General features: G+C 39.6%; 8 protein-coding genes across 9 annotated transcripts; 6 read left to right on the top strand and 2 right to left on the bottom strand.

Annotated features, from left to right (window-relative positions):
- Window positions 1-4: 4 nt before the first annotated feature.
- Window positions 5-6168, top strand: LOC663553 (pregnancy zone protein). Its single transcript, XM_008197231.3, has 17 exons — window positions 5-123; window positions 176-360; window positions 405-769; window positions 897-1127; window positions 1178-1798; window positions 1847-2116; window positions 2163-2508; window positions 2555-2581; window positions 2629-2731; window positions 2892-3114; window positions 3165-3376; window positions 3423-3505; window positions 3553-3653; window positions 3699-4082; window positions 4133-4400; window positions 4448-5044; window positions 5786-6168. Exons 1-17 carry the CDS (start codon window positions 71-73, stop codon window positions 6064-6066), a joined length of 4350 nt encoding a protein of 1449 aa, XP_008195453.2. The 5' UTR covers window positions 5-70; the 3' UTR covers window positions 6067-6168.
- Window positions 6169-6741: 573 nt separating this feature from the next.
- On the bottom strand, window positions 6742-14438 carry LOC663570 (uncharacterized protein). The gene is made up of 13 exons (XM_008197234.3): window positions 14173-14438; window positions 13549-13781; window positions 13313-13502; window positions 12689-13267; window positions 12362-12643; window positions 12140-12316; window positions 11828-11988; window positions 10678-11780; window positions 7688-7945; window positions 7489-7642; window positions 7272-7443; window positions 7040-7222; window positions 6742-6989 (listed from the first exon to the last, which is right to left on the bottom strand). The coding sequence occupies exons 1-13, from the start codon at window positions 14254-14256 to the stop codon at window positions 6762-6764; spliced, it is 3804 nt and encodes a 1267-aa protein (XP_008195456.1). The 5' UTR covers window positions 14257-14438; the 3' UTR covers window positions 6742-6761.
- LOC135265608 (uncharacterized) lies at window positions 7976-8933 on the top strand. The gene is made up of 3 exons (XM_064355409.1): window positions 7976-8293; window positions 8348-8482; window positions 8528-8933. Exons 1-3 carry the CDS (start codon window positions 8143-8145, stop codon window positions 8923-8925), a joined length of 684 nt encoding a protein of 227 aa, XP_064211479.1. The 5' UTR covers window positions 7976-8142; the 3' UTR covers window positions 8926-8933.
- Window positions 9078-9933, top strand: LOC103313590 (uncharacterized). The gene is made up of 3 exons (XM_015981360.2): window positions 9078-9257; window positions 9313-9444; window positions 9492-9933. The coding sequence occupies exons 1-3, from the start codon at window positions 9125-9127 to the stop codon at window positions 9866-9868; spliced, it is 642 nt and encodes a 213-aa protein (XP_015836846.1). The 5' UTR covers window positions 9078-9124; the 3' UTR covers window positions 9869-9933.
- Window positions 14439-14520: 82 nt separating the features above from the next.
- Window positions 14521-14976, top strand: HSPC300 (Haematopoietic stem/progenitor cell protein 300). The gene is made up of 3 exons (XM_015981362.2): window positions 14521-14657; window positions 14703-14785; window positions 14835-14976. Exons 1-3 carry the CDS (start codon window positions 14537-14539, stop codon window positions 14859-14861), a joined length of 231 nt encoding a protein of 76 aa, XP_015836848.2. The 5' UTR covers window positions 14521-14536; the 3' UTR covers window positions 14862-14976.
- LOC135265200 (ATP synthase subunit s, mitochondrial) lies at window positions 14863-15442 on the top strand. The gene has a single exon (XM_064355411.1). It carries the CDS (start codon window positions 14863-14865, stop codon window positions 15427-15429), a length of 567 nt encoding a protein of 188 aa, XP_064211481.1. The 3' UTR covers window positions 15430-15442.
- On the bottom strand, window positions 15236-17265 carry Not11 (CCR4-NOT transcription complex subunit 11). The gene is made up of 7 exons (XM_969662.5): window positions 17124-17265; window positions 16986-17077; window positions 16797-16942; window positions 16623-16748; window positions 16261-16563; window positions 15939-16148; window positions 15236-15892 (listed from the first exon to the last, which is right to left on the bottom strand). Exons 1-7 carry the CDS (start codon window positions 17159-17161, stop codon window positions 15434-15436), a joined length of 1374 nt encoding a protein of 457 aa, XP_974755.2. The 5' UTR covers window positions 17162-17265; the 3' UTR covers window positions 15236-15433.
- Window positions 17266-17428: 163 nt separating this feature from the next.
- Mau2 (Mau2 sister chromatid cohesion factor) lies at window positions 17429-19797 on the top strand. 2 transcript variants are annotated; one of them, XM_969678.5, is made up of 9 exons: window positions 17430-17789; window positions 17839-18018; window positions 18068-18190; window positions 18239-18367; window positions 18414-18675; window positions 18721-18968; window positions 19018-19223; window positions 19271-19473; window positions 19524-19797. In XM_969678.5, the coding sequence occupies exons 1-9, from the start codon at window positions 17565-17567 to the stop codon at window positions 19712-19714; spliced, it is 1767 nt and encodes a 588-aa protein (XP_974771.1). In that variant the 5' UTR covers window positions 17430-17564; the 3' UTR covers window positions 19715-19797. The 2 variants fall into 2 exon arrangements, with proteins under 2 accessions (XP_015836850.1, XP_974771.1); XM_015981364.2 differs by having other exon boundaries at window positions 17429-17789; window positions 18414-18968.
- The last annotated feature ends 80 nt before the right edge of the window (window positions 19798-19877 follow it).

The raw sequence follows: 19877 nt of genomic DNA, 5'->3' as shown, positions 1-19877 counted from the left end.
CAAAGTTCACAACAATAATCGTAGATAAAGAAAACATCAAGTGCACCAAACTAGTCACAAGTGCAACAAAATGAAACTCAAACTCCTTTTATTTCTTCTCTATTTCGCCAAAGTCAAAACAACGTACGTACAATTTTTCGCAAACTACTATTACCTTCTATTTTAAAAATTGTAGCGAACCCGAAAATTTGAAAAAACCCGTCTCGGGATTCTTGTATAGCATGCCAAAAGTTTTGCAAGCCGGAAGAAATGAAACGGTTTGTTTATCACTCCATTCGTCATCCTTCACACCGATTAAAATAACCGTGGATTTGAAAATCAAACAAGCACATTTTTACACAAACAGAATCATAGATTCAGGTAAAAATAAACGAAAAAAAAAGACAAAAATCAAATAATTGCAGAACACACATGCTTCGAAATGCACGTGCCCGTAAACACAAAAAACGAAGCCCAATTTGCAAGTGTCAGGGTTGAAATACAAACAAACGGGACCGTCCTCTCAGCCCATAATCAGGACCCCATCGTCATTTACCCCAACAAGAAAATTACGTTCATTGAAACCGATCGAATGACGTACAAATCCAAAGACACGGTCAGGTTGAGAGTGCTAACACTGGGAAATAACTTGCTCCCGATTTTAACACACAAAATAGCGTTTGTTCGAATCCGGAACCCACTGGGTGTGGGGGTGATAGTCTGGGAAAACGTCACCACGGAGCTGGGGCTGGCCCAGCTGGAGTACCAACTCCCCCAAGACCCGATTGAGGTTTTTAATTATTTTTTATTAAGACTAGAAAAGATTATTTAAGACAGGGAGTAATTAAAATTTGTCTTTTGAGACGTTTCGATTTTTATTAAATCTTCATCATGCTCTTTAACACAGTTTTTTTAAGGGCAAATGGAAAGTAGAAATCGGCGAAGATTTTCGCGCCTTCGAGGTCAGCAAATATGTGCTTCCCCGATTTAAGGTCCAGATTTTACACCCGAAAATAATTTACATCGGGTCACGTGTCGCAATTAAAGTCTGTGGCCGATATTCGTACGGAGAAATGGTCAAAGGAAGTGCTTTTATCCGCCTGTCGAGTATTTTCCCCAACTTTAAGACTTTTCAGTCACTGAAAAAAGTAACCACCAGTATAAAAAAAAAGAATTTTGCCAATTTTTTTAATTCCAGATGGATGAGGGTTGTGCCGAATTTGTGCTAACTCCGACCGATTTTTCCTACTTCAGCATCAAAAAATTGTTCCCGTTGAGTGACCCGAAAATTAGTGTTTTGATCACAGCAACGGTCACTGAATACGGGACTGATAAAATTGAGTTAGATGCTACCAAAAGTGTGATTTCGCTAAAGCCTTACGGCCTCAAGTTTGCGAAAAAAGCCATGTTCATGCCAGGTTTGCCGTACCAAGGATTCCTCCAACTGAACAATGTTAATATGGACTTGAGGGGTCAAGTGATTGAGATTTGTTACAACATCGCGATTAAGAAAAGTTGGAATTATTTAAACAACGAGCAATGTTCCAATTTTACGCTGCAAGGGAATGAAAAACTGATCCCCTTCCATATTTTACCCTTGAAAAATAACGTGATACATTTGCAGTTAAATGCGCGATCGCTGAATTTCACAAACATCGTCGATAACTTCCTAGTGGTGCGATTATTTTCGCCCAGTTTGACCTACATCACGATTGATCAAATCCACCATTTCAACAACTGTAAATCCATTCAGCAATTCGCAGTGCAATACACGACCGAAAAATTGAAAGAGCACGAAAATGTGACTTTTTTTTACATGGTTGGTGGACTCCATTCACTGTTTGTTTCACCTTAAATTTGATCATAGATTAAATCACGAGGCCAGATCTTCAAATTGAGAAAAATCACACATAACGTGCGGAAATCGTCCCCGAATTACTCCACCGAATTCAAGGATATCCTAGGAGCGAGCCACAAACACACCAAAGCGAGCTCAATCGCCAAATTCACGCTGAAATTCAAACTGGACGAGAAAATCTTCTCCAACTACCAACTCCTGATTTACTACGTAACACCCGAGGGCGAATTAGCTTCGGCTAATAAAGAAGTCGAGGTCGAGCCTTGCCTCAACAATAAGGTTCCCAATCAAGTTAAAAATGTAAATAAAAATTAAAAAACTGTAGGTCGAAGCAAATTGGTCCCACAAACAAATCGCTCCGGGAGCAACCGCCTCGCTACTAATCGAAAGCAAATCCGAGTCACTTTGCTCGGTTGTAACCACCGACAAGGCGGTTACGTTCATGGACGATTTGCGTTTCCTGAACGTAAAATCGCTGCTTAAGCCGTTCTTGCAGCAAAAGGAGGCGCCAGAATCGGGCCGAAAATCGTGTCTTCCCCCCGTGAAGAAAAACCGCAGGAGACGATTCGTTTACTCGTTTTCGGAAGATTTTGACGCGTACGATATTTTTGAAAAATTCGGGATTGTGACCATTACGAACTTTAAGGTCGTCACAAAGCCCTGTTACACAGGTGTGATACCACATGCGAAAATTATTGATAAATTTGAAAATTTCAGGACCTATTCCGCCAACTGAAGACCCAGGTTTTGGCAAAAAACGGCCGTAATGTGAGTTTAATTTTTGTTTTCAGTGTCTTCACTCACTGATCAGTACGACACGCAAAATGAAGACAACATCACTCCAATCAGGTCCTTTTTTCCAGAGACGTGGCTCTGGGAAATTGTCCCAGTCAGGTAAAACACTATACAGGATCAGTCACTAAAGTTGCAACAATGTCATACTTTCCAAAATCAAAAAATTTACATTTTGGTTGTACTTGAAACGAGAAATTGAGGTTTTGAATACGAATTGCAATTTAGACGAAAAATTCGGAATATTTTTTTTTAATTCAAGGAGCGTGGCAGTGATCCACCGCACTCTACCTCACACTATCACCACTTGGATGACCAATGTGATGTGTGTTTCGGCCACTGAAGGCGTTGGGTTTAGTAAAACCGGCGAAATTACAACGTTTCGACCATTTTTCGTGGACATCCTAACACCATATTCGATCAAAAGAGGGGAAACTTTGTATCTACATGCCATTATCTTCAATTATCTGACTTACAATATCCCGGTACGAAAATTTCTATTGAAAATTTGAGCAAAAACAGCATTTTTTCCAAGATTCGCATAACTTTGGGAACTAGTGAGGGTCTCAAACTAGTCGACACAAAAAACCGGAAAAGCTTCTCTTACTGCATTTCGAGCAACAATACAGCGACACACATTTTCGAATTGAAGGGAACTGACGTCGGGAATGTTAATATTACTGTGGTGGCAGAGCTGGACCCGAATTTCCCCGGCCATTGCGGCCCCGAAATCATAATCAATAAAAGGTTTAATTTCTGTAAAACTTAACGAAAAATAATTGTATTCCTTCAGAGACGTCGTTTTTAAAACACTGATAGTCGAGCCCGAAGGGCACCCAATCACTGCGACCAAATCGGCACTTTTATGTGCCACAGGTACGAAAGTACACCCAGCGACACTAAAAATGCCACTCAAATTTCAGACAATATCACGTGGGAGCTTCCAGTCCCGAATGACGTTGTTGCCAAAACGGCCAACTCGAAACTGATCCTCAACGGTGATATTTTGGGCCAAACAATCCAAGTAATTAAATAATTACTCAAATTAGTAATTGATTAAAATTTGCAGAACTTGGACGACTTGATTGCAATGCCAACGGGATGCGGTGAACAAATCATGGCCAACTTGGCCCCCAATATATACATTTTAAAATATCTAAACGAGACCAAACAACTAACATCGAGTGTGCGGCACAAAATCGCGCGGAATTTGAAAATCGGCTACCAAAGAATTCTGAATTATATTCACAAAGACGGCTCGTTTTCAGCGTTCGGGTACCACGATTCTTCAGGTTCGATGTTTTTGACGGCTTTTGTGGTCCGGACGTTGCAAGAAATGAAAAAATTGGTTTACGTCGACCAGAAAATAATCGAGCGGGCTGTGTTATGGATTTTGAGCCACCAGCTCGAAAACGGCTGTTTTAGCACCATGTCGCACGTATTTCAGGATATGGTTGGTACTTATTGATCAGTCACCAACTTAATTTCAAAACCATATTTTAGGGCGGCACGAATAGTGAGAATAGCACGGCTGCTCTCACAGCCTACGTGATAATTAGCCTTCTGGATGGCAATATTGACGTTCCTGAAGCGGTGAAAACTAACGCAAAATATTGCATTCGCGGGTATTATGACCTTGATAGGTACACCCTAGCCATAAGTTCGTACGCACTTTTGAAAATAAATTGGTTCAGTGAGGCGGAACGAATGCTGAAAAAACTGTTCCAAGTGTCGAGTCATAAAGACAACATGATGTGGTGGACTAATCGAGGTTTTTCCCAATTTTTACCAAATTATTTACGTAATTAATAATTCTAGAAATCAACGGGTCCGAGGCAAGTGATATTGAAGTCACAAGTTACGTCCTCCTGGCTTTAATTCAACAAAAAAACGAGGAAAATTTAGCCAAAGCTCACTCGATCGTCCAGTGGTTGTCCACAAAGCTAGGACATCGAGGAGGTTTCAAAACTACCCAAGACACTGTTGTGGCTTTGGACGCATTAACAAAATATTCCAAATTTTTGAGTCACAAAACCGACATAAATATCAACGTTGTGGCTCTGGAATCGGCGCACAATTTCGTAATAACGGACAAAGATCGGCTCAAATCCAAAAAAATCGTTTTGAAAAATCCCGCAAATAAAGTGCGAGTTGAGGTCCAAGGGCATGGGTGTGTTTTAATACAAGCGATAACTTCGTATAATGTCAAGCAGTTACGAAATGGTGATGCTTTTAAGCTCGATATGGAGGTCTTGCCGGTGTCAAATATCGACAAGTGTTCAATTACAACTTTATCTCCCTGTTTTAAGTACAATGGACCTGACCACATTGCTAATATGGCCATTCTGGAAGTGGGTCTTCCCTCAGGATACCAAGCCGATCGGGCCTCACTTTACAAACTTATCGACGAGTCAAGTAAGTGAAAAAATGGGCCATTTATGGTCAAAGTCGGCTACGACTTGGTTGGCAACATTGCAAAAACTGTGGTTGGGAAAACTGAATTTTTACTTTCAAGATTTTTTCATATTTTTTTAAATTGGTTTCAAATTTTTTTTCTGCGTTTCCTTCTTTTTTAGATTTTGTAGTTTTTTCCATAAATTGTTGGCTACAGATTTAGATTCTCCTACATTCTTATAGATTTTTCTCTTGATTTTCCTTTTTTCCAACTTTTCTCTACATCCTTTTGTAAACTCTTTTCTTTGCTAAAAAAATCTAGATTTTTCCTGAAGTTCTTCCTTCGTGTTTGTATGAAATTTTCTTTTCTAGATTCTCCCAACGATATTTTTCTAGTTTTTTTTTAGAATCTTTTCTAGATTCTACAATTTTCTCTAAATTTTTCTGTAGGTTATTCCTTAGTTTCTTTTCTATACTCGTTTTCAGATAATCCTTTATATTCTTCTGTCGATTCTTCTTATAAAGATTTTACCATACATTCCTCTCCTTTTTACTAGATTTCTTTTTAGGTTATTTTTTACTCCCTCAGTTTTATCTAAATTTTCCAAATTCCAATTCATTTTTTCCAAATTCCTTCATAGTTTTTTGTGAAATTTCTTTGATAAAAGACGAGGGAATTTGTTAGTAAATGTTGCCAACTTGTTTTCTAAGTCATGGCCACTTTGATTACAAATTTAACTGGACGTAAAAAACTTTTTTCAGGCGTGAAAATGTTTGAAGAGTTGGAAGAAAAAATCGTGCTGTACTTAACAAAACTCGGAAACCGCCAAATGTGTGTCAATTTCAACATCAATGAAAATGCCATTGTCAAATCACGATCCAACTCAACTGTTAAACTTTACGATTATTACAAACCGGAGTATCAAGTGTCACAATTTTACAAAATCAAGGAAAATTGCACAGTGAATAGCACAATTCCTGCCATTTCGCAAAATGTAAGCACACCGATTGAAGATAAAAGGAAGAAATTGTCCAAGAGATAATCGCCGGGAAAAAAGTCCCACCAATTTATTCACATTTATTTTTGTACTTACCAAAAGTCATGAACTGAAAATATTAAAATAAAACTACAATAATACGTAAAAGGCTTTTATTCAAATCAAGTCAAATATATTTAATTAAATCATTTAAAAAATAAGGAATTTTAATGACAGAAAAACAGGCCAGTATGTGAAAAGCCGTACTGTTGAAGCTGCTGAGGGCAATTTTTCTGGGTCCATGAACATGACTGTGTCGGTGGCTCCTGCAGGCACACACCGTTTTTCAATTTCGCAACCTTCGCACCGAGGTTGGTACAAACGGCACATTTCATCTGGCGGACAATAAAATTCCAGACATGGATCACTAATTATCCTGCAGTCTTGATAGGCTGAAAATTAGGGTTATTTTGCAAAAATTATCCAAATATACGTACTGTCAATGCAGGTGTTGCGAATACAACAACCGCCACAACACTGATAAGTATCGGCGCACTAGAATTTTTGAAAATTATTTCGGTCAGAGTTAAACAAAAATTTTACCCATTCGCCTCGAGTTTTACAACTTTGTGCAAAACCGCTCGAAATCAAGGCAAAAATCAACCAAAGCGTGACTTGCAACATGGCGACGAACTTCACTCGCACTAATCATGATAATTAAACAAAAAATAAACACAAATAGAAAGCGTGAAACATTTTATTCAAATCTTATCCATCCAGAGTTTTAATTTTTCACAAGGATTCAACTGCTGTGCGATTTTTAAAAACTCTGGGACTCGATTGGTTCGTTTGGAGCGCACCAAGGCCGCTATAAAAACCGCCCAACCTTCGGCCAAATTCGGGTAACAATGAATGGCTTTCTGGGCCATTAAGAGCGCTTTTGCCGTGTCACCTACGATAAGAAACGACAAAGCCACGAGACACAAAATCTAGAAAAAAATCATAAACACAAACAATTTTTTCCTAATTTAATGCTAACTTTAGTAACGTTTGTATTAGTCGCTTGGCCTAATTTCATGGCAATTTGGGCGCAATTGGCAGCCGCTTTGGCATCTTTCCCCACTCGAATCAAAACCGACGAAAGAGTTGCCCAAACTGGCGCTTGGTCCGGGTACATAAACACAATTTTGCTCACCTCACACACACTTTGCTTATTTTTACCCTACAAACAATTACGTCTGAATTCGGTCAATTGCACCGAAAAAACCCACTTGTAACAAGTGGAAATAACTCGCCAAAACGGCAAAATGTGGCCCACAACTCCTCGAAATAATTTTTTTCAACTCACTTAAAACCAAGTCAGTCAGATTGAAATCATCATGGAGCAAACCCAAAGACGAAATCGCGTAAAACCCCCACGGTGACGGATTCTCAAGCTGAATACTGTAATTTACGCGATAAAAAACGCAAAAAATCGCCCAAAATCACCTTTGAAACAACAGAGTTTTGGCCGCTTCAGGCCCCTCGAACATGTAGGCCATTGAGGCCAAAGCCACCAATAAATTCGACTGTAAATTAGAATCGTCAGACAGCCAATGTAAAGTGGATTCGTACACTTCGTACGATTCTTTGTAAAGTTTGTCTAAAAAAAAATATTTTTGGCGGCAATTTCGCTATTTCTTCCTACCTTTGAAGAGCGCGAGCGCTAGGCCGCTTCCGCTGTTGAAAGTCGCAGCTTCGACTTTTGTAAAACTATCGACTGCTTGCTGGTATTTGCCCAAAGCGGCCAGTAATCGGCCGTAGTTGACTCGGGCCAAGTCTCTCTGTTTTTTATCGGATAAAGTTAGGGCGTTTTTGAAAGCCTCCAAAGCACCCAGTTTGAGACCCATTCGTTCTTTGAGAATTCCCAGCATGTTCCACGCTGTGGCGTTCATTGGATCATGTTCTGTGCGATAAAGTTTGCAAAGTAACGAAAGTTGACACATTTCAAACTGGTACACGACACACATTATGATTTTCAGAAATTAAAAGTGGTCCAAATGATAATTATTCAGGCAAACAAGACAATAGAAAATCTTTTCATCGTATATAAGAAACAGAAAAGGGAAAAGAGTAACGAGTTGGGTGAAACGACGAGCGAAAATGTGGATAAAAATCGGTGTTTTGTTGGTGATAGTTGGGGCCAGTTTTTGCCAAAACACCAGCAACAACAATTTAAGTTTAAATGTGCATAAAAGACGGCCTTATCATGATTACGATCCCTATTATCATCACTACCACCACGAACTGCTCTGTGAGTAATTATTTATTATTATTATTTGAAAATTCTAGACTCAAAATGTTCCAGACGGAGGTGGTCTGCTCTACTACCTAGCGTTCATTTTAATCAAAATTAAGGTAGTTTTCGTGTTGGGAACAATTTTCACCATATTTCTGGTCGCTGGAAAATTCTTCGCCGTCATCAAATATGCCGAATATATGAGTAAGTTTCGGTGAATTACCGACACTATTGAAGAAATTGTTACAGAAACACCGAAACACCACGAACCTGAAAAAGTTTACGTCCAAGAACCGATACATCACGACCATTTCGATTCGTATTCGCCTTCGTTCCATCCGGAAAAATACTACGATTCGCCGCATTATGGCCGAAGTTTCGACAGTTACTACGAGCTTTTCGTCAAAATGCTCCAGAAAGTTAATTTAACTGATACCGCTTTTGCAACAATGAAATTGAATTCGAGAGCTTGTAGAAAAAAATTCGTATGCAAGACGGACTATAAAGCTAGGTATAGCAAAATTCTGGCTACGACTTTAGCATTTTTCAGAGACGAGAACTACGAGAAATATAAAACAAATGCGTCAATTAATTCGCTACAAGACTGTGATAAATTGTATCAAAACTGTAGAAATAATAAAATCTAATTTATTCATTTTTGTGTTCTTATTGTCCCGAATAAGTTGAGTCAATCTGACACATTTAAAACTAGTCCAGTGACCCACAAGTTGAAAGCAAAAGTCGCTCAATGATAATCATAAAAATAAACAATCAATAGAAAATCGTGATAAATAGGAAATACAAAAAGCGAACAAGTCATTCCGTTTGAACGCACTCTGCAATAAAATGTGGTGGAAAAACCTTTTAATTTTCTTAACGATTTTGACGATTTCCTACTGTGATAGTGCTAACAATAATTACAGCCTGAATGTGTACAAGAAAAAGCCCTACAAAGGCCATTTTTACTACCATTTACTCTGTGAGTATTCAGATAAGTTTTTGGCCCACTAGATTGTTAAAAATTGTACTTTTAGATGGTGGGATTTTATATTACTTGGTGTTCATTGCATTAAAAGTGAAAATAGCGATAGTTCTGGGTACAATTTTGACTCTAATAATGGTCGCTGGCAAATTTTTTGCCCTAATTAAATTCGCCGAATTTTCAAGTAAGTATCACAAGTACCAAAAACCCCAATTTAATTATTTTCTCCAGAAACGAGTGTCCCAAAGCCGGAGAAAATTTATATTCAGCCCGGGTTTAATCACGGACCGCCGAAACAAGCATTTTCTTCACACTTTTCCGACATATCAGTCGATAAATTACCCCCAAATGCGCAAATTGCTGGAGGGCCTTATTCATACCCACCAGAGCAACAATTTTCCATGGACAGGCCTTTTTCGCACTCACCGTATTCAGACCAATTTTCCGTAGATAAATTACCACCGAACGCCGAAATTGCCGGGCCTTATTCGTACCCGTCGCCCTATTCTGGGCATTTTAATGACGTAACGGTGGATAAATTACCGCCAAATGCGGTGGTTGCATCAGGGGGGCCGTATTACGACTCGCTGCCCCCACAACACTATTAATTATAATTAACTTATTCATTTCTTTAAACAAAAACTCAATAAATTAGCAATTATATTTACGTGTCCCCGACCTGTGATGCGCCACTGACTTTTCACACTTGTCCAATTTGCCAAATAAAAAAATTATTAATTAACTAAATCGATAAAAATGAACCAAAAAATAAATAATCTGGCATATGCCACTAAAGCGTAACTTTTATTTTTAAATTTTGTGATACGCCACTGACTTTTCGGACATGCGCACAAGTAGAGCCAGGCGGCCTTGAGATTCTTAGTGCGGGATTTACCCTTATTAGGGTCAAGAAACTCAAAAAAACAGTCAAAAAACGTACACAATTTTGTATTTCCTTCAGAACAACGTAATTACGCACAAAAATTGATTTTTTCTTGTTACTCATCCGCCATTAACCAAACTTTAGTACTTACATGAAAAACACCAAAATCGACGTTTTTCTCTAAACCAACCACTCCGCACTGAAACATTAAAAGTCCTTTCACACTTTTGGATAAATATTTGTCCGAAATAACCGATTTAACACCATTTTTGAGCTAAAAGTTGGACACAAAACGGCCACCATCACGTTTAACCAACCGCCAATTGTTTCATGAGGTACCAACCTGACTACCAATAAATTACTAGACGAATCGGCGCCCAAATCACATTTTTTCGTCACAAATTAATAAAAACTCTTTCACCCAATTCGTTTAATCTTTAAAAACCCTTATACTCGAGCTTGACCACACTTTGGCATAAATAAAAAAAATACGAGCACCCAAACCTCACTTTTTATTTTTTCATTTTTACTTACCCGTATACCAGGTGATTACATCACAAGCCACAGGGACCGCATGCATGTTGTGTATCGAATAGACGACGGTGTCCACCGGCGACTCCTTCAACGTTTTGCACACCCAATGTGCGTACCCCAAAGCCCCCTGTTTGTGGACCCTTAACTGGGTGCTGTGCCTAAACAAATCCATAGCGTCTTCGTGTGCCAAAGTCTCGGCTAAAAGTGCCTGTCCTATCCAACTGTTAACGTAGTTAGGGTCCGATCTTTGAGCTTGCGAAAACGCCTGATTTGCCAGCTTAAAATCACCGAGGAGAAAATACAAAGTGCCTAAATTCGTCCACGAGACGGCACTGTGACTATCAGCGATAACGGCTTTAATGAAACAATGTTGCGCGAATTTATAATTTGGAGGGTTTAGATGCATCGCTACATTGCCTAATAAATTCCAGTGTGGCCAATACGTCGGATTATTAGCCGTGCAATGTTGCAAAATAGTTTGAGCTTTAGTAATTAACTCGCTTGAACCGCTACTAAGCCCGTGCGATAAATAACAAACGGCCAAATCGTGCCAAATCAAAAAATTATCCTCAACTAGACCCAAACTTTTGAAAAAACAGCGCGCAGCCAACGCGAATAAATCACTTTTCTCTAGAACCGTATCACCCACAACGTCCCTCCCTTCAACGAACTTTTTCGCAATCAAAAGACACGAATGTTTTTCAGGTAAATTGGCCACGAACAAACACCCGTTCCCTAACAATTTCCACAAACACGAGAGGTCGCCACGTTGGCTCAGAGCCCGAATCAAGTGATCGGTGGCCACCTGAGCATGGTCCCGACTCGTCCCCAGTCTCTGATCCTTGTAACAATGCCTCGCTTGAAGCAGACAAGTCTCAGCCATGCCTTTCAAAGCCGGGACGTAAAACTTGTTAAATTTTAAAATTTCCTCAAACTCGAGCCGCGCTTCGGCAAATTCGCCCAAAATCTGCTTAATGTGCCCTTTTTGTAACATCGGATACCACGCTTCCGACACCAAACTCGACGTTTTCTCGTAACATTTCAAAGCGGAAGTGTAGGCACCTTTGGCCAAGTAGGCGTCAGCCAGGGATTCCCAGCAGTGACTAAAATTGAATTTTTCGAGTTTGTTAACACAAGTGTGGAAAAATACGCATTGTTTTCGTCAATTCGTATGACGAATCGCAAGTTCGTAACGGCTTTATCGTAATCTAATTGTTCCAAGTGGTGTAGCCCTAGCTGCATCCAAGCCCAGGAATTTTTAGCGTTAATTATTCCACTTGTGAGGGCTTGTAACAAGTTCAAGTTGGCGTCCTTAAAAAAATGAAATCTATGTAAGTAAGAATGTTTAATAGGGCGTTGCTACGGTAACGATTACTCCAATTGTTCAAATTTATGTTGTTACCTAGCAGCTAAGTGTCAAAGATAACGCTTTAGCTCTAGCGTCGTCTCATTTGTTACATACCCAATTTTTTAACTTGCGGTAGATTTTGCTTAGTTCGATCCCGGCCTCCGCACATCGCTTATTAATTTTGAAAGCTTTCTCGTAACATCGTCTAGCTTTATCAAAGTCGTTGTTTCTCTTGTAGAAATGGCCCAAAAACAGGAAACACTTGTAGTTATTTGGGTCCAATTTGGTGGCCTGAAAATTACGATTATGTCCCGTTTATTAAACGTTGGGTGAAACCTTCAAAAATGGGATCAGACTTTTGTCAAAGTGGCCACAATCCCAATAAAGCGAACCGATTTCGAGCCACCATTCACAAGACTCGCAATTTTCCCTTTCTAGAATTTCCAGAGCTTCGGAAAATTTTTCCTGCTTGTGGAGCAACTGGGCTTTGAGCAAAATGTGTGTTTTATCAGTAGAATTGAATTCTTGGAGTAACGATTTAGCTTCGGTGAATTTTTTTAGATTGATGTTTGCACGAATCAAGTGTTGATTGCACGCAGATTTCACCTCAGTTTCAATCTAGAAATTGCAATTGAAAAAAAGTAGTACTAATAATAGACAAACATTTTCAAATAATTGTAACGCTTTGCGAAGGTCGGCCTCCTCCTCCGACCGGGACAAAACCTCAACCATCAAAACATTAACACTTTTCTTCAAAATCTTCTTATTTTGTAACAGTTTCTCGAGTTTGTTTGCCGCATTTATGGCTTCGTCGTACAACAGGAGTTGCATACAACATTTTAGCAAAAGTACCCACGCGTGTACCAACCCGGGTAAAACCCCCACAACTTGCTCTAAAACATCTTTCGCTTCGATAATTTTTTTCTGTTCAACTAGTAAAATGCTTTGGGTGAATAGACCCGTAGCTGAAGGTGCCTCCAATTTAGAGAGACTTTCGCTGTAATTGGCCATGTTTTCGACCGATTCGATCAAAGTGCCGGACTCGACGTAAACCTCATTGAAAATCTTACAAATCCAACGCAAAGAAATCCAGTCTGATTCAAACATTTCGTGCATTTTTTTCGCCTGTTGTAATAATTCACCCGCTTTGTCTTGCTTATACAACAGGTTTAAATAATCGCTGAAATATTTCGTACATACGGTTTTTTGGTTGTTTAAGGCGAGTTTTAACGTTTCTTCGTACTAAAAAATTGGTTTAATTTGCAAAATTACGATTTAAAATCATACAATTGGGACCAAATCCGGTGCGAGATTTTCAATTTTTGATAAAATATTAATCAAACAAACTGCACATTCCGCACTGTCACACTTGCCCTCTTTCAGGACTGAAAAAATCGCTGTTACGATTTTAGCCAAGTCGCCGAATTCGCACAAATTTGCCAGTTTTTGGACACATTCGAGGATTTTTTTCTCGCCTCTGAAAAGGCTAATTATCTCATGCCAAATAATTTAAAATCAATTACGTTTCAATGCCAATTAGCGAAATGTAAGCATTAATTAAATCAAGTTTAGTTTCTTTAGTGTCGATTTTTTCGTAATAATTTATAAGACCGTTCCAAGCCAAGGGATTTGAAGGGTTTGCTTCGATTGCCTCCTGGAAAGCTTTCAAAGCTTTGGCGTTTTGACCGGTTTCCTGTAATGAGACTCCCAGGAAGACAAGGGCCATGTAATTGTTCTTTTCTTCTTTCAGTATTTGCTGCAAAAATACAATCGCACACACTAACAAACATAATTAAAGATAACGCTTATGCAACTAATTGCTACAAAGGTGCAGTCCAAAGAAAAAAAAGAAAAAAACAATGAATCAAACAATGATTGGATTCATCAGAAAATAGTGAACACATAAAAGTATTTTAAATTGCCAATGCTTTTATTAATTTTATTAAGTTAATTTCTACAAAAAAAAAACGGATAACTCCGACTATTTAGCAACAAAATTTCGAAATGATCGCAAATGATTATTTCAATTGGTAACAGATTTCAAAGTTTTTTTAGAAATTTGTAACCGGATAATTTTTAATTTTTAGTGTAAATTATGACAGTTTTACCAACCCCTACACCTTATAAATAATAAAAATTTCACCTACCTTGCATAGTTTCAAGGCAGTTTCATAATTCTTGTTTTTGATGGCATCTCGTGCCTCCTTCAACACTAATTTTGAGTCTTTCATGATTCACTCAAAACAATAACTTGTTTGGAAAAGCCTAACCTACAAATGCACTTTTTGCCACTTATTAGCTAGACTCGAAAATAACCAAAAGCGTACAAAACGAATCATTTGCACTTAGTATTTAATTAAAAAAAATATTTGTTTAATTAAATTACGAAAATAGCGAGCTTGTTTGAAACTTTTTCGAGGTTAGAGCATAGAATAAGAGAGAGGGTTAGAGTGTCAAGCAAAAACTGAAACTCCCTAAAAAGTAACCAACAATTTCGGTATTTTTGCGGAAATGGCTGCTCCTAGAGGAGAGACAGTCCCCAAGCCCATCCAACAAGACTGGGTAAACCGCGAATACATCGAAGTGATAACCGTCAGCATAAAAAAGATCACCGATTTCCTCAATTCTTTCGGTAAGTTTCCCCTTACTGTTGACACCTCGCAAAAATTATTTTTAGACTTATCTTGTCGATCAAAACTCGCCGTTTTAAACGAAAAGTTGACAACTCTCGAGCGAAAGATCGACTATTTGGAAGCTTGTGTAAGTCTCATTTACATAACACTGCGCTTTATTTACAAATAAACTGAAGGTCACCAAAGGGGAAACCTTGACATAAGATGCTCCTCACTCGCCTCAGCCACCTCCAAAGGCCGCTCATCCCCCACACGCGCACCCTCTTCCACTGGCTGAACATCGTCTTCAACCGCGTGGACGACGAACGACGGAAACAAGTGGGGCCTGACAGGTCTTGTGCCGAGTGGCTGTTGCGGAACGGGGCCCACGTCAAGTGGGAGCACTGCAACGAGTTTCTCACAGACTATAACAAACTGCCGAGCGACAGGATTAGGTTACACATCGTGGAAGTGAACGCGTCTGAAGCCAGCATAATGCACTACGGGTTTGACCATTTCGTGGGGTGCGAACACATCCGGAAAATCATTTTCCACAAGTGCTACTATCTGGAGAATGAGGCGTTGAAAGGGCTGTCGGTTTTAAAAAACTCATTACTTTATTTACAAATCACCGAGTGTTTGAATATAACAGAGCCGGGGCTGAGTCACCTCAACGCGTTGAATAACTTAAAAGAGCTGATTCTGGCCGATCTGCCGTACGTCAAAGAGAGGGAAAAAATCGTCGATAAATTACAGCACGGCCTGCCACATTGTACGATACAGTTCCATTAAATAATCAACCCTCGAGCTTTGCTTTCATTATCGTTGGCGAGGAGACAAGTCCGATCTGTTCCCCCGACTCCAACTGTTTCAATAGCCTGAACAAAGCGGCAGCTTCGCGAATGCGACTAAACTCGATACAAAACGCCTGAACTTCGATAAACAACTCCTGGACGTTGATTATTTTGTTGCGAATGAGCGACTGGAGAAACACACAAACCAGTCGAACCAGCCGATTTTGCATATAACGGTCCTTGATAGTCTCACAAGTCGATATGCAATTCGAAATGTACAAGTGGACAAACTCTGTGGGCAAATCCACGGTCGTTGTGAGCCGATTTACCACTTCCATGGAATGCAGCGACATTTCCATGTTGACAAGAACGCTGAAATATTCCGTTATTTGTTTCGATTGCATAAGCTTGAGCAAAACTTCAATCGCGATAAGTGGATTATTTTCCACCAGTTCGGGCAACTGCAAGCACTCAAATCAGCGAAAATCACCAAATTTCGATTCATACTTTGGACGGAGTCAAACCAATGTGGTACACAAGTTTTGAGTCGTTTTCCAGCTCGCCTAGCAGTTGTTGCTGCTGTTGCAAAGACAGCGCTGATTTGTACGCCTTGTTCATCAATTGTCTCGCCTCCTGGCCTGCTGTGTCAGGCACACACATCGTCACGTCATATGCTACAGTGTGTTCTTTGATGTTTGTCGGATTTAGCCACACCATCTTAAAAAACACAATCAAGGGTAGTAATAAATTATCACAGCTTCCTTGATTAATGGAAATTTCCCTTCGTCTCCATAGCATTAAACAAAGAAGCTGTATTATGTAACCTTACTTCATCATCTGTGTTGAGCAAAGGCGGTGCTAGTGTCACAAATTCCGGTTTGTACACTTTATTAATGGGGGCGTTATCACCGGTTGCTATAGTTTTCACAAGGGCTGCATAATCGTTCCGTTCTGTCGTATAATTGTTAGTTTTTTCAGGCAGTGATAAAACTACAGGAATTCCTGTTTTGCAAGTGTGTGGCAATTCAGACTGTTTTTCGGCTAGTAGTAATTGTACAACGGAAAAATCGAAATTTGTTTGCGTATTCCCAACGTCTGAATTGATTATTTGCGTGGCTGTTTTTTTCAAAATCTTGAAGAAAAAAAATCGTTTAGTAATTTCCTATCAGGGGAGGCCCTGGATAATCTTACAGCATCTTTGGGCACATCTGATAACAGTTGCGTTAAGAATTGTTTTTCTGGTGGTGTCAGTTTGGGTAGTTGGCCTGGATATTCCTGTTTGGGGGACCCGACACTACTCTGGTGTTCCGGGGGGTGCTAGGATAATTTCTATGTTACAATTACTAAATTTCTGTGATTACAAACCAAAAGGTGGTTGAAAACGTTGGCAAAAGGGGTGTTTGCCAGAGCTTCGCCCCGATATAACTCATACAGAAGCGTTATAGCAACAAGTTTTTGCTCAGGCTCTTTCAACAGATCTTGCTGAAGCATCATTACCAGACAAGTTCCGACTGAAAAAAACAGTTATTTGGGTAATCAAATAGCGGTTTTTACCTTTAAAATAGTCACAAGAGTCGAATTTTTTGTGCAACTCGTTCGAAAGGCTTTCTAAAGTGTGGGTTCTCACCTTTGTCTCACCCAAAATACTACAAAAACTGAATTAAAAGGGCGCCAAAATTGAACTGGTCTTACTCGAGTAAGATATCACATTGTTCCACCGTGAGGGCCATCGTTTTGCAATAAAACACCTATTTTTACGAAATTTATTTTATATACTCTAACCTATAAACCCAATTCGGACATTGACATTTATCACCATAAGACCGAAAAATCTAGTCGGCCAAACACACCTAAACCCGTGTTTTTCGTCAAAAATAAAAAAATAAAAAGCAGGAAAAAAGTTTTTAATGCAATATTCAATAAACTAATCAACTGAAATAATCAATAAGTTGATTAATTAGAATAATCAATGAATGGGAGTTGGAGTTTTCGACCTTATGCGGACCCGACCGCCGCATTTTCGCCCATGTGTGGTGTTTGGCGTTTGGCTTGACAGTCGACCCAAAATATTTCAATTTTGCGCAAAAACCATGTTTGGGTGCGAATTTTGTGTAAAATAATCAATCCCTCGCGATGGCTTCGTCCCAAGACGCTTGGTACCTGTCCCTCCTGGGGCTAGCCGAGCATTTCCGCACCTCGAGCCCCCCTATGATCAAGCTCTGCATCCAGTGCCTCCAGGCTGTGTTTAATTTTAAACCACCGCCGCGGGTCGAAGCTCGCACTCATTTACAACTCGGAAACATACTTTTGACCCATACCAAGAACACGGACTTGGCGAAAAACCACTTGGAACAAGCGGTAAGTGCGCCCCTTGATTTAACACTCATTTGGACGTGATTGAATTCAGTGGTTGTTGTCACAAATGATCAACACCTTTGACGATGTTAAATTCGAAGCGGCGAGCGTTTTGGCCGAATTGTACGAACAACAGCAGCAAATTTCGCTGTCTAAGCCCATTTTGAGGAAAGCGATCGAGTTGTCGCAACATAATGTTTACTGGCATTGCAGGCTAATTTTCCAGCTTGCGGTAATTAATTATACAATTTGGCAGAACTATTTTAATTGTAAAATTATAGCAAATTCACGCAACTGAGAAAGACTACCAGTTGGCCAGTAGTCTGCTGGGTGTTGGGGTGGATTATGCCCACATCTCGAATGCTTGTTACACTCGAGTTTTGTTTCTTTTAAGTAAAGGAATGGTAAGACTTTAATTAAATCACAAAATTGGGCTAAAATTGTAATTTTAGTTATTATTGATTGACAAAAAGTTGCAAGAAGTCCAGCCAGTATTAAACCAAGCCGGTCACTTGATTGAAACTTGGACAGGCGCTGCGTACCAGAAGGAATACCTCCGAGTGTATTTTTTGGTGTTGCAAGTCCGTTACTCAATTTGATTGGTTTTGTGCTCAAAGCAATTTTCAGGTGTGCCATTGTCTAATGGCCGGTCAGGTAAAAAGCGTAAAACCTTGCCTGAAGCAGTTGCAACAAAGCATACAAACAATAATGGCAACGGATGATGTTTTTACAGGGCCAAGTGTTGGCGATATGTTCTTATGGATGCCCAAAGAGCATCTCTACGTTTTGGTTTATTTGGTAACTGTGATGCACAGTATGCAGGCCGGTTATATGGAAAAGGCCCAGAAATACACCGATAAGGCGTTAATGCAAATCGAGAAATTGAAAAGTTGGTTTTTGTACACTTATCTGACACGTCCAACAATTCTAACAGTTGTAGATAATAAGCCGATTTTGTCGGTTTTCCAGTTAATGTTACTCGAACATATAATTATGTGTCGTCTTGTGATGGGTAACAAGACTCAAGCCTTGCAAGAAATCTCCTCAGCTGTGGCTCTTTGTCGGCAAAATGCCAAGTTGTTAGAGACACACGGACCACAATTGCACACTTTATTGGGGCTTTATTCCATGAGTATGAACTGTATGGAGGCGGCCGAGGCGCAGTTCATGGCCGCCTTACACGTAATTATAAAAACTGTGCCCAATATTATTTTATTCCAAAAAATTGTAGACGTCACGCGAGCGCGAATTGTGGACTTTTGCAAACTTGAATCTGGCAATTGTGTATTTGAGGGGTAAAAGAGAGTCGGATTTTAACGCTCTTCACGAGAGAATTAATCCCGAGTCTTTGCCGTCTCATTCGCACAGTTTACGAGCGGCGGCTTATTACGTTCAAGGCCTACAAGCGTTTTTTCAAGGACGTTACAATGAGGCCAAGTACGAAACCCAACTCTTGGGATTACGTTAATTATGATTTTTTTAAGGAGGTATTTGCGAGAAACTTTAAAGATGGCAAATGCCGAAGACTTGAACCGATTAACTTCGTGTTCGTTGGTTCTTTTAGGGCACATTTTTCTCTCGTTGGGGAACAGTCGTGAAAGCATGAATATGGTGACGCCAGCGATGCAATTGGCGAGTAAAATCCCCGATGTTCATGTCCAGTTGTGGGCATCTGCGATTTTGAAAGGTTGGTAGGACTGGCTAGGTTTCGGTAATTTTGGTGTTTTATTTTTTTAGATTTGTATCGGATGTGTAGTGATCCACAAAGCGAAAACGAGGCCTATCAGAGACACGTGAATTTCTCGCAAATGTTACTCAACGATCATTTTCAAGCATCACAAATGCCCGAACATAACTTGATTATGTGGACGCAGGGGAGCTTCCCCAACATCACCAATTCCCCGAACACGTCGGGAGTTTTAATGTAATTTACCTATTTATTATTTTATTCGAATTTACGCAAACGCTTATTTTTTATAAACCGGTCTTGAATAAACAATTGAAATAAGAAGACGGAATTTTTGTTTCACCTGCTTCACCCAATCCTTGTTACATCATGTAATGCCCTTGATACATAAATAACTATTAATT

The sequence above is a fragment of the Tribolium castaneum genome, chromosome 3 (assembly GCF_031307605.1).
Source record: "Tribolium castaneum strain GA2 chromosome 3, icTriCast1.1, whole genome shotgun sequence".
Taxonomy (NCBI): domain Eukaryota; kingdom Metazoa; phylum Arthropoda; class Insecta; order Coleoptera; family Tenebrionidae; genus Tribolium; species Tribolium castaneum.
Note: the sequence above shows the minus strand (reverse complement) of the source record. Positions and strands in the feature narration are given on the sequence as shown.

Bases quoted from the DNA above. Each gene is read 5' to 3' on its own strand.
- LOC663553 (XM_008197231.3), top strand. From the start codon at position 71: ATGAAACTCAAACTCCTTTTATTTCTTCTCTATTTCGCCAAAGTCAAA. The intron at 1,128-1,177 runs GTAACCACCAGT...TTTTAATTCCAG, and splicing joins CTTTTCAGTCACTGAAAAAA to ATGGATGAGGGTTGTGCCGA. The intron at 2,117-2,162 runs GTTCCCAATCAA...AAAAAACTGTAG, and splicing joins AGCCTTGCCTCAACAATAAG to GTCGAAGCAAATTGGTCCCA.
- LOC135265608 (XM_064355409.1), top strand. From the start codon at position 8,143: ATGTGGATAAAAATCGGTGTTTTGTTGGTGATAGTTGGGGCCAGTTTT. The intron at 8,294-8,347 runs GTGAGTAATTAT...AAAATGTTCCAG, and splicing joins CTACCACCACGAACTGCTCT to ACGGAGGTGGTCTGCTCTAC. The intron at 8,483-8,527 runs GTAAGTTTCGGT...AAATTGTTACAG, and splicing joins CAAATATGCCGAATATATGA to AAACACCGAAACACCACGAA.
- LOC103313590 (XM_015981360.2), top strand. From the start codon at position 9,125: ATGTGGTGGAAAAACCTTTTAATTTTCTTAACGATTTTGACGATTTCC. The intron at 9,258-9,312 runs GTGAGTATTCAG...TTGTACTTTTAG, and splicing joins TTTTTACTACCATTTACTCT to ATGGTGGGATTTTATATTAC. The intron at 9,445-9,491 runs GTAAGTATCACA...TATTTTCTCCAG, and splicing joins TAAATTCGCCGAATTTTCAA to AAACGAGTGTCCCAAAGCCG.
- LOC663570 (XM_008197234.3), bottom strand. From the start codon at position 14,256: ATGAAAGACTCAAAATTAGTGTTGAAGGAGGCACGAGATGCCATCAAA. The intron at 13,268-13,312 runs GTATGATTTTAA...CCAATTTTTTAG, and splicing joins CACCGGATTTGGTCCCAATT to TACGAAGAAACGTTAAAACT. The intron at 7,444-7,488 runs GTGATTTTGGGC...CGTAAATTACAG, and splicing joins AAAACTCTGTTGTTTCAAAG to TATTCAGCTTGAGAATCCGT.
- HSPC300 (XM_015981362.2), top strand. From the start codon at position 14,537: ATGGCTGCTCCTAGAGGAGAGACAGTCCCCAAGCCCATCCAACAAGAC. The intron at 14,658-14,702 runs GTAAGTTTCCCC...AATTATTTTTAG, and splicing joins CGATTTCCTCAATTCTTTCG to ACTTATCTTGTCGATCAAAA. The intron at 14,786-14,834 runs GTAAGTCTCATT...AATAAACTGAAG, and splicing joins TCGACTATTTGGAAGCTTGT to GTCACCAAAGGGGAAACCTT.
- LOC135265200 (XM_064355411.1), top strand. From the start codon at position 14,863: ATGCTCCTCACTCGCCTCAGCCACCTCCAAAGGCCGCTCATCCCCCAC.
- Not11 (XM_969662.5), bottom strand. From the start codon at position 17,161: ATGGCCCTCACGGTGGAACAATGTGATATCTTACTCGA. The intron at 16,943-16,985 runs GTAAAAACCGCT...TGTTTTTTTCAG, and splicing joins CTCTTGTGACTATTTTAAAG to TCGGAACTTGTCTGGTAATG. The intron at 16,564-16,622 runs GTAAGATTATCC...TTTTTCTTCAAG, and splicing joins CAGATGTGCCCAAAGATGCT to ATTTTGAAAAAAACAGCCAC.
- Mau2 (XM_015981364.2), top strand. From the start codon at position 17,565: ATGGCTTCGTCCCAAGACGCTTGGTACCTGTCCCTCCTGGGGCTAGCC. The intron at 18,969-19,017 runs GTAATTATAAAA...AAAAAATTGTAG, and splicing joins AGTTCATGGCCGCCTTACAC to ACGTCACGCGAGCGCGAATT. The intron at 19,474-19,523 runs GTTGGTAGGACT...TTATTTTTTTAG, and splicing joins GGCATCTGCGATTTTGAAAG to ATTTGTATCGGATGTGTAGT.